The sequence below is a fragment of the Aegilops tauschii genome, chromosome 7 (genome assembly GCF_002575655.3).
Source record: "Aegilops tauschii subsp. strangulata cultivar AL8/78 chromosome 7, Aet v6.0, whole genome shotgun sequence".
Classification (NCBI taxonomy): domain Eukaryota; kingdom Viridiplantae; phylum Streptophyta; class Magnoliopsida; order Poales; family Poaceae; genus Aegilops; species Aegilops tauschii.
Window position 1 is genome coordinate 538,858,992 of NC_053041.3, and position 11,355 is coordinate 538,870,346.

The 11,355-nt window shown below is 40.1% G+C and overlaps 1 protein-coding gene across 1 annotated transcript; it reads left to right on the forward strand.

The window, feature by feature from the left end:
* Window positions 1-3,158: 3,158 nt before the first annotated feature.
* LOC109751319 (protein IRON-RELATED TRANSCRIPTION FACTOR 2-like) lies at window positions 3,159-4,199 on the forward strand. The gene is made up of 3 exons (XM_073502890.1): window positions 3,159-3,491; window positions 3,614-3,952; window positions 4,137-4,199. The coding sequence occupies exons 1-3, from the start codon at window positions 3,159-3,161 to the stop codon at window positions 4,197-4,199; spliced, it is 735 nt and encodes a 244-aa protein (XP_073358991.1).
* The last annotated feature ends 7,156 nt before the right edge of the window (window positions 4,200-11,355 follow it).

Below are 11,355 nucleotides of genomic sequence, written 5' to 3' on the forward strand. Positions count from 1 at the left end.
GCAAAAATAAAGTCAGCGCTTCCCAAGTAGGTTGGCCACAGGACAAGTGTTAGGGGTGCAAAACATGGGAGCCGTGTCGAGCAAAAATAAAGTCAGCAATTCCAAAGTCGGTGTTTAGGGGCACTAAGCAAAACATGGGAGCCGTGTTGAGCAAAAATAAAGGCAAACGAAAATCCATCGAGGCCATATGTGCTTTCGGTACAAGTGGCAAGCCGGGCTAAAAGTATATAGAACAACACTTTACCATACCCTCTCCCTTGCTTGAAATAGCGAGTTCTGCAAGGGGATAGAGTGGGATTAAAGGGGTTGGATTCACTTCTATTTGACTCTGTGTTCTTTTCTTTTAACTCTCCAACCTCTTTATTTATTCTGTGGTATAAGAGGTACCAATGCGCTTGGGGCCTCATCAAACCATGTGCTAGGGGGAGAGAATCTAGCGAATCTTGCTAACTCATGAGCAACCGAATTTGCTTCATGGAGGCAATGCTCAAATCGGACTTGACCTAGAACGCGTGGCATGTGGTAACAATCATCAATCATTGCTGCAGCCGGGCCAGCAAATAAACCACCATCTTTCATTGCTTGTATCACATCACTATTATCTGAGTTAATCACCAATCTTGAGCATGCAAAGCTTTGCGCCAGATTGAGTCCAAACTGGAGTGCAAGGGCTTCGGCCTTTCGGCCATTAAGGCATCCATGCATTCACCTGCTACATTATTTCCTGTCGCCAAAAAGTTTTCAAACTATCCCCAAGTACAGCACCCACTCTGCCTTGCAGAGAGTCCGGGTCAAAGCCCACATCAACATTAAGCTTTACTGTCCCGGCAGGTGGACACACCCAAGGGTTTCTCTGAATTTTTGCTTTTGGCTTAGAGGCTGCAATGCCCGCATCAACTATTTTTGCTTTTGACTCTGTGTCTTGATTAGTCAGGCTCATTATGCTACCATAATTTTTTACTTTTAACCAAACAAAAAATAGATAATTGCCGGCAAGGGGCATCGCGAGGCGGTGCGGTGGCCGCCGTGCGAGGCAGTGTGGTGGCAGGCGGCGGCGCGGGTGCGAGATGGCATGATGGTGGGCGGCGCAGCAGTGAGGCGGCAGGCAGCGCCGGCGTTTATGGAAAGTTGGGGCAAAAAATGTTTCTACAACGGTTCCGTAAAGTGACCATAATTTGATGGGAAAATGATCTTCTTGTAAATGTGCGGAAAGAAAGGGCCTAGTTTATGGAATCTTCTAAAATTATAGATGATTTAAGGGAACTGTTGAAGAGATTTTTTACCTTAATTTTCTATAAATGATAGTACGGGAGCTGTCAGTGATGCACCCGTCCGAGCAGCGGCACTGCCGTCCAGGAGGGACCAATCGCGGTCATCCCAACCATCCGGGGCACGCGCCAGACACGTCCCGCCACGTTCAAGGCGCGCGCGTGGCGTCACCATGTCGACACCCGACACCGCGGCAGTACGGGACGCAGCGCCAGTACGCAGTGTGATTAAGATATGCGCAGCCGGAATCCTTCCTCGAGATCGTGTGGTGCGGTAATATAGTAATGCCGTAACTACTATACTAGCATAGACAAATCTTAATGGACCAAGCAAGTTGCAGCAGCAGCTAATCACAGGAGAGATCCGATAGTGCAGATTAAGTACACCTCTTAATCTCTTATAGTATATGCACAATTAGGCTAGCAGTGTCGAATTTCACGAGCAACCTGTACTCAAAAGTATATATGTACGGCCTGAAATCATTTTCTTGGTGTTTTATCTTTAGTGGCGACCATTACCCCAGTTTGCCACTGGTAACTCGTTTGGGAATCTTGTGAGGCCTCCATCTCGACCTAAAGATGCAGGCAGACGCGTCCGTGCCGTCCCTATCCGTTCACACCGCCAAAAATGCACTAATCTTTGTTATTTGAATAATCATGCTTGTTCTAATTATGATTCCGTGGACAGACGCAGACATACCGACCCTGTCCAGTTGCATCCCTCGACCTCCGAACCCATGTTGCTCTTTTCAATTGGCCATAAAGTCCCTACATTACTCAGCTGAAAGGTGTATAAGAGCATCTATAGCGGACGCCTCAAACCCTCTCTCGTACGCCCGCGGCCCGGTCAGTGACCGGATAGGAGAGGGAAGGAAAAAGTGACCCAATCGGATCCCACGTCATTCCTATATGTCCGGGCTGTCCACGAATCGTCATATTGAGGACAAATGTAGGGAGGATATGAGGGCTCGCGGACGCGCCCAGGCGAGCCCGGTCAGTCCGCCATGTAGGACGCGGCCCCACCCGGGACCATCTTTTCTCTTTCTTTATTCATTCTTTTCTTTCTCTATCTTCATCTCCATCAATTATGTGCAAGTGCCTGATCATATGAGGAAGAAAATGAGAAGTGTGGCTGCGCGAATGAACAAATAAGGACTCAAAACGGACACTCCCGATCACTGACCAGGCGCGTCCGCGGGCTTTTAGGTGCTCATATTTGCTAAGTCCGGCTGTAAACGCTCTAAGTTTGCGAATGTGTCCCTAGACCCAAATCTCTTGCGTACATCAATTCCATGTATGTATGGCCCTATCACACTTCAGTTATGACATGCCTTAGTTTTGCAATGTTCAACGCAAATCTCAGAAGTTTGATATAATTAGTGACCAACAACCGAAATTGAATAGCATAATTTTGCATGCATATATACACTTATCTTGTTAGTTAAAGTCTGGTCAAAATTAAGCTAGGCTTAATCCTAGAGGCTGCCTTATTATTACAAACTTAGAAGGAGAGAGTAAGATTTATGTTTCTTTATTACATGTGGACTTAGACATATTTAGCTAAATGAATTATGTGCGGTCGTATATGACACTGACGCATGTGATGACATCAATCATTTGCATATAGATATAACTAGGATGTGACCACCTAATTGTCCCAAGCTAACTCCATCAAACATGTCATGATCTGATAGTTAATGTTTACAATCTCAATCTCCCGCAAAAAAAAATATTTACAATCTCAATAGAGAACAATTAGGGACCTCTCTAACCCGTTCGGGAAGATTCACGCAGAATAATGCCTCAATGCCATATATAGCCCGTAGGGAGCTTGCTATCTAATACTAGGCGTGATTAGGTTCCCTCTCTAACCTCTCCACAAAAAGTTCAATGGATCTGCAGCAATTAATGGAGCATCAACTGTTCGACGATGGCGCCGTCCCGAGCTGCATGATCTCGCCGTTAGAGGCAGACAACGGTTTCACCGACGAGCTGCCGTCTTTGCAGTTACCGGACCTGGACCTTGACTTCGACATCCACGAGTTCTCCGCACCGGCAACGGCACCGGCGAAAGCGGCCACCTCAGGTGGCTCCGGATTGGTTGGTTCCGGTTCGGGATCGCACAAGAAGCTCAACCACAACGCGTACGAGCGCGACCGGCGGACGCAGCTCAATCAGCTCTACTCGACTCTCCGTTCACTCATCCCCAACGCAGATCACACAGTAAATCATTCCTTCACTCATTGATGCGAGCTAATTTGGACGTACTAGTAGCCCTAACGATTAAGATGAAATATTTACATATTATGACCAATGTGTATCTCCCTATCTCGTGCGGCATGCAGAAGAAGCTGAGCATTCCGACGACCGTCTGTCAGGTCCTTGACTACATCCCCAAGCTGCAGAAGCAGGTCGAGGATCTGGAGAAGAAGAAACAGGAGCTCACTAGAGCCAAATGCAGAGAAAGACTGCAGCGCGTCAAGGACAACACATGCCGTATTGTTTCTGCCACTCCTCTCGATGGCAACGAAATCATGGTCCAGGTTAGACTGCTGAGCAACATGGCTGCAAGTCTTCCTCTGTCCAAGTGCATAAACGTATTTGAGAACGAAGGCCTTCACCTCATCAGTTCATCGACTTTCTCCACCGAGGTCAATAGAACATTTTACAGCTTCCACTTTGAGGTACGTTATATATACATATATATATATATATATATATATATATATATATATATATATATATATATATTTACGCTTGTCCCCCCCCCCCCCCCCCCCTCCTCCTCCTCATTAATACACGGTATTTTAGACATTGGCACGTTTATAAAGTTGTAAACTTAACCTTTATTTTTGTATATGAATATAGATGATGTTTGCTAAGAGACAACAAGAAAATGTGAAACACTTTTACAAAAATCTAGGATTTTAATAGGACATGAACATCAGCTCCATAGCACCGCGAACCCACTTGCAGTTTGCATGCATGCAGATCAGGAGAAGACAACCTGGTGTCATCGAGATTCTATTGAATCTTGAAACTCTAAAATGTTTTAATTATCAACTGCAAACCCAATTTACGACAAGTCTTGACTATTGGCTCTTGTCTCGACGAGAGCTTAGATAGAATATCCCATATATGTGTATGTTTCAACAACAAAAATCCACCATTTCGCCATCCAGTGGTTTATGGAGTTGGCATTGTGGTGGTACCACATTACCATGTGACAACTTGTTACAAAAGGCTGGTGACTAGTGTGTCATTACGTGCTAATGAAAGGTTCTAAAAATGTGTTAAAGCATAAGTTAGCACCTAAAGATTTATAAAGTAGGCGGATGTACTGGTACCAAAGGTACCACGTGGTAACTTGTCAGAGAATAGGATGGCGACTAGGGTGTTATTATATGGTAACAAAAGAGTCCAAACTTTTTTTTGTTGAAATATTACCAAGTGAGATCTAGTTTTGAAGCTTCCGTCCATATGGAGATAACCATGAACGCATGTTGTCAATGGGGTCGACAATTTGAGCTATATAACAATTTTTATCACTTCTAAATTTTCTCTATGTGTATATAGCAACTTTATTTTTCCTCCTTATGCGCACATAATAATTTACCCTTTTTGCAAGCAATCTTTTAAAACTTCGCATAGCTGAAAAATGTGTGGCACGTTCGATGTAATTCGACCATTCTTTCCAGAAGTGATATTGATTCATTTTTTCCTTGATAATTTATTTATACAGTCAGATATCGAGGTGCGAGGGCACAAAGCAAACTAACCTGCAATTTACACCCCTAAATCAAATTTTGCAATGGTCTCTAGTGTTGGTCTATAACTAAACGCCGATTTGCAATTTGTTCATAACTATACGGCATTCGCAAGGTTCTTGATCGCATGTGCATTTTGGACACCCTCAAGCCTTAGGTTCCATTAATCAATGCTCATTTATGTGCTCGTGTGTGGATACTCATGTTGGTGCCTAATAATCATCAACCATTTTATTTTGTGTTATTGCCCCTAAGAAAATTTCTACGTAATTGATATTGTTGATTATCTATAGGGGACAAGATGGTAAGATGAGTATTGTGTTGGCTATAATTTTTTAATGATGTTTCAATCTTTTATTCACCCCTTGCACTAGATTAAAATGTTGGGAAAAGTAGTAGAAAACAAAAAAATATCGCCATACAAACACCCAGAAACAATATGAAGATGCATATCGGGTTTGGATCAACGATCATTACCAACTCCGGAGTGCTGCGGAAGTAGACGAGTCGGTGTAGATCGTACTTGGAGTCCATCGAACGTAGATGATGATCCCGCGAACCGCCCTCAAACGATCCAAACTGAAGACCGAAATCACGGCCTCTCTACTTGATTGCAAGTGTACAGTCTTCGCGATCCAGTAGTGCTTCATCGTTCAGAGCTAATCGTCGCCGGAGAATTACAAGGAGGAGATTAGAACCACACGGGGCTTCTAATTATGACGATTAGAGGTGGTTAGGGCTAGCCTAATTAGTCAACTAGGACCAACTAAAAACGAGAACTAGATCCACTAGAGGAAGCTCCAAAACTTGTGTATCCAATAGAGCAAAATCCCCAAGTATATATATAGGTCACTACTAACACTCAGCAGATCGTGATTACCTTAAGCTCGTGACCTAGTAGGTTCGGTAAATCATAGACATGAACGAAACCACTTCGTTCAATGACCGATAGAGAAACCGTGGACATCCATATCGGTCCCTATGATTACAGAATGATATTCCAGTGAATCTTTGGTTATCATGTGATGTTCCCTTTGCTTCGCGATACTATACAAAAACCGATGCGCATTTGTATCCTCCTGGGTCATCACCATGCTCACTATACCGTTGCTTCCGTTATCGGTTTTGTTCTTCTTTCTCGTTAACGTGTTCCGGCATCCCTGTGACGTAGTCACCTGTGTCTGTCCAGACGATGATGGATGCCATCACACCGAGAGGGCCCTAAGAATATCTCTCCATCGTCGGAGGAGAAAATCCCACTCTCGAGCTATCATGTCACTTGTCAAACTTTCCGATGAGCCTGAAAGTTGTCGTTATGATCACCTTGTTATAGATGACGTTTGAGCAACAACAAAGCCCGCCGTCTGGTAGGAAGTGACCGAGACACGCTCATGGTCTGAGGAACTAAAACACATGCTAACACTCTGTGTTATAACAAATGATTTCAGACGATGTAATCACAAAGTATAACATATAAGTTTGGGTTGATTCAATATGATCGTTCATCTAACGTCATACCCTCAATGTTGTTTTAGGACTATCATTACAGTTAATGATATTCTAAGATCCGGAAAACATGATCACCAACAACACTTGAGCTAGTCTTAGAGGCGAAACCGGGAACCTATTGTTTAACCATTTATCATTTCACACATGCATATGAGTTTTTCACTGAATCACATATTTCAGGATCATAGCAGTTATAGCATGAAATATAAACTCTTAGTTAAGAATAATGGGAATATAATAATACAATATTATTGCCTTTAGGGCATATTTCCAACAGTCTCCCACTTGCACTAGAGTCAGTAATCTAGCTGCATAGTCTTTAAAACACATATGGTTTATCTGGTGTTGCTCATGATTTGCTTGTGGTAGAGCCTTTTGTCATTAGTTTTGACATATTCAAAACATTGTGATATTTATGTTAGTCTTGTCTGATTTTAAGGATCTTAATCCATCTTGCTGTGAGCTATAACATTTTATTCAGAATAAAATATTATTGAACTCATTGCACTTAAAATCTCATCAACCATATCAAGACTCTTCTTGATAATATTCATATCATACTTTGGATCCACCCATTTATATCAAGACTCTTCTTGATTATCCATATTCATAATATAATGTTTATGGGTTTACAACTTTTGTAACATCCAATTATATCAAGACATTTCTCGATTCAGACGATATTGAAACATCTAGTGTTTTCAAAACACATATGTTCATCGTTATAGAATCAATAATATTGTTCAAGAATAATTCTAAGTAATTATCATAGCCCAATCATATCAATTATGAAGTTGATATTCATATATTCTTAATAATAAACTTTAACTTCATATTCTCAAAATAATACATTTTTTTCTTTTGAGATCCTTGATATCTGTTACTAACACTTAGTAAAACTCTTTGGTCCTTTTATATATATATATATATCATAACTATCAAAATGAATTTATTCATCTATCCTTGCTTATCAATTGATTCACATAAGCATCGAGTTATATGACATTGCGTGAAAACATATTTTCTCTATTTAAATCTTTGTCAAAATATATAAAGTTTATTTTAGCTCAATCAGACATTTTGATCTATCTTTATAGATTCTTTATGCCCAATATTTTGCCTTACAATTTGAGGAAACCGTGTTTCAAAACCATTTTGTTTGTGCTCTGAAGTTTTATATTACTTCCATTCCATAATATGTCATATACGTATGAGATCAGAAATACTATATAGCTGCCACTGAGTTTCATATATACACAAAGTACTTTAATCATTTTGACAAGATCAAAATCTCAATACGAGCTCAATTCTTATAATCTTCAAAAAGCTTTATTTGAAGTTTGCACATTCATCCGGTGTCCTGAGGATTTTAAAACTTTTTCAGTTGTATCATTCATACATCCTTTCCTATTTAGGAAACTTGTTTTGATATCCATTTTATTTACTTCATACTCTTTGAAGTATCAACCAGTTCTAAACTTGTTATGTATGAAAATTAACAACTAAGTTCTAAACTTAATTTTATATGAATTTTAATTCCGGTGTGCATGGCTATGAGCCATTCCATTGAGCTGGGAGCCGCCATCGCTTCCATGTAGTGTGCTAGTTCATCTTCTTCCAAGATGAATATCTCATTGTGAAATTTTAGAAAATTTCAACGATATTTCTGATTTGCATAATCCTTTTACAAGCTTTAAAGTTTCTACATCGGATGTAGTAACTTACGATTTATTTTGCAGACAATCTATCAGAACAACTTCCGGTTTGTTAATCCTCCTTATAATCGTTATAGATTCAATAATCCTTTTCAAGTTGTAATGTCGTCCTCCCACTTATTTCTTTGACAAGAAAACTTTTTCTTGATAAAGTGTTCATAAGTAACAAACACTTTGCCTTTTGAACATTTCAATGAAAGGAATCCAAATCAAGTTTTTTAGATATCCTACAGTTCAGCGTTTATCTGGTTTATGAACTTCATAACTCATATGGTTTCTATTAGCTAGACTAATATGTGGTGCTCTCTTAAGTGTATATCTTGTTGCTTCAATTATACCCCAAATTTTATAAAAGCAGATTGGTAATAATTCCACAATTATTCGAGTGTTTTGCTAAACTTATGACTCGGATAATTTTCTTCAATGTTGAAGAATCTCTTTATATTTTGTCATAATGATCCTTATCTTCATTATAAAATATTTGAACTCTTCAAATAATATATTCTGAAATTCCTTTGAACTATTCAAATAGTTCAGATTTTATATTAAGTAAATCATATTTTCCTAATCTTTAATGAAGCATAATTATCCATCGCTCTCTGAGTTATTCATCAGCCCTTATACATCACTATGTATTCTTTTACTTGATTTTTCAATCAAGATAGTCCGATACTTCGTCTATATCAAGATTATTTCCTGATATAACCAAGCAGTGCCACATTTAAGTGGGGCTCATCAGTCTTCTCAAGACGTTTAGTATTAATGTTATAGAATTTTCAAATCAGGATTCATCAATAAACCATAAAAATCTGAGGTAAATCCAAATATATTCTTATAACCACTTCAACAACTATTCTTCAAATCTTTATAAGAATATCCATCACATAATCCAAAACATAATGGCTTACACAACCCTGGAATGTAATAACTATTATTCGAACCTAAGATAAATCTTGAAGATAGACTCCATCAGTCTCGAGTAGCGATCCCATCACCATCCTTGACTATCATCACATCTTTATTTCTTCTCAACTTTTGAGCTTTCTGTAGTCCCTGCATCGGATTGCAAATGAGAGCAATCGATTAGTATCAAATACTTGTGACATGCAGAAACAAGTAAAACAACATTAACTTTGTGTAACTTCTATCCTTTACCGGAAGAACCGTTCTTCTTATCCGCTAAGTACTTCTTGCAGTTACACTTCCAGCGACGCTTCTGTTTGTAGTAGAAACATTCAGTCTCTTTAGTGGCTCTGCCCTTGTTCTTCTTATGAGAGACGGTCTTATCGGCACCAGTAGATTTCTTCTTGGACTTGCCCTTCTTCTTGAAACGGGTAGTCTTGTTGACCATCAACACTTCTTTGTTCTTCTACATCCCAGCTTCCGCAATTTTGAGCATAGCAAACAATTCGTTTGCACTTTTCTCCATCCTAATCATGTTGTAATTCATGATAAAACCATCGTAAGATGGGGGGACTGAAGCAAGCACAATATATGTACCAAGTGTTGGAGGAATTCCAAATTCCAATGAAGCAAGTCTATCAACATAGCCAGCAAGTTTCACGATATGCTCACTCATTGTGGAACCCTCTTTCATCTTGCACTCAATCAGGGCCTTGGTTAATTCAAACCGTTCGGTCCTTGCCTGTTTCCTGTACATAACTTCCAGTGACCCAATTATAAATTGAGTGGTGGATCATTCAAAACGCTTATGTAGTTCAGGATCCATGCAAGTTAACATGAGGACTACCTGATAGTCATCACTACGAGCAGCATAAGCAGCAACTTCTTCTGGTGGTGCATCCTTTGAGGGAGCATCACCGGGCTGATCCGGCACACACTCCTTCTTAGCACTCCTGAGAATAAATTTCAGGTTCCGGATCCAATCCGCATAGTTTCCACCATTTGCAGCCAACTTTTGTTTCTCAATCATAGGGGCTAAGTTGAACATATTGCGAGTCATTTAATCTACAACGATAAACACATAAATAATTTTAGACATAATATTGCACTAGTTTATTAAGACACAGATTAATTTAAAATGCACTCCCACTCAAATTAATATCTCTCATAGTTAATAGTGAGTGATTCAAGATCCAAGTCTAGTTCTCAGCCACTGATGTGGACATCATTGATGACGAGAATTTTGACTGGTGGGCAAATTTTTGCCGATCATATCTCCATCTTGTTCATCTTTCGATGTTTTGTGCTCCGAGCTCAGAAAGATTCTGCTAGAACTTCAAGACAACCGAGTGTTATCTGCATACATGGCCTAACCATCCTCATATTACACCTCACATCCCATCTGTACTCATGTGGACATGACACACTCCGAAACGCTACATGTTATAGAAGGTTGCAACACTGGGGAGAGCACCTTTTAAATTGATATTTACTGTGAGAGATCACCCTAATAATTAACTACTGCACAATCAAAGGGTGCAAACAACAAAGGGATAAACATCTCAGGAAATTCATAATAGCATGATATGGTATAGCCCTGGGCGCCGGGAGTTCTCCATCATCATCTTCAATCTCTAGTTGAAACAGCGTGACGGCCAATATTTCGTTGTCGTGGAAACTGTTTCAAAAAACGTTGCCGCGGCGGCAATCTCAGAAAACGTTGTTGTGGCGGCCATTTAAAGAATACATTGTCGTGTCACCAAAATCTGAAATTCCGCTGTGGCACGAAAGTATAGCTCCTCGTCCCGCGCCTGGTACACTTTCTCCTCGTCAGGGTCCTCCTTGTATGTCTTGATGCCACCATCACCTCTAACCTATCTCTATGATATTTACATTAAGTTGGCAATCTCGTGGCTCCAGCCGTGACACGCATGCCACTTAACATTACAAGATATAACCATCTCATACATAAACTCATTATCATGACGAAGGCTATACCAAATCATATGCAAACCCTACAAAACCAAGTTACACGACCTCTAATCGGTTTGGCAAGTTTTAATTATGTGGCTTCTAGGGTTTCCGGATAAACCTAACTACCTACGTGCACACCATAAAGTGATAATCCTTGTTGTTAGATTAACTTTCGGGGTGTGTGAAACAAGAGACTTAATTAAAAATCTCGTACCCCCA

Bases quoted from the DNA above. Each gene is read 5' to 3' on its own strand.
- LOC109751319 (XM_073502890.1), top strand. From the start codon at position 3,159: ATGGATCTGCAGCAATTAATGGAGCATCAACTGTTCGACGATGGCGCC. The intron at 3,492-3,613 runs GTAAATCATTCC...TGCGGCATGCAG, and splicing joins TCCCCAACGCAGATCACACA to AAGAAGCTGAGCATTCCGAC. The intron at 3,953-4,136 runs GTACGTTATATA...ATATGAATATAG, and splicing joins TTTACAGCTTCCACTTTGAG to ATGATGTTTGCTAAGAGACA.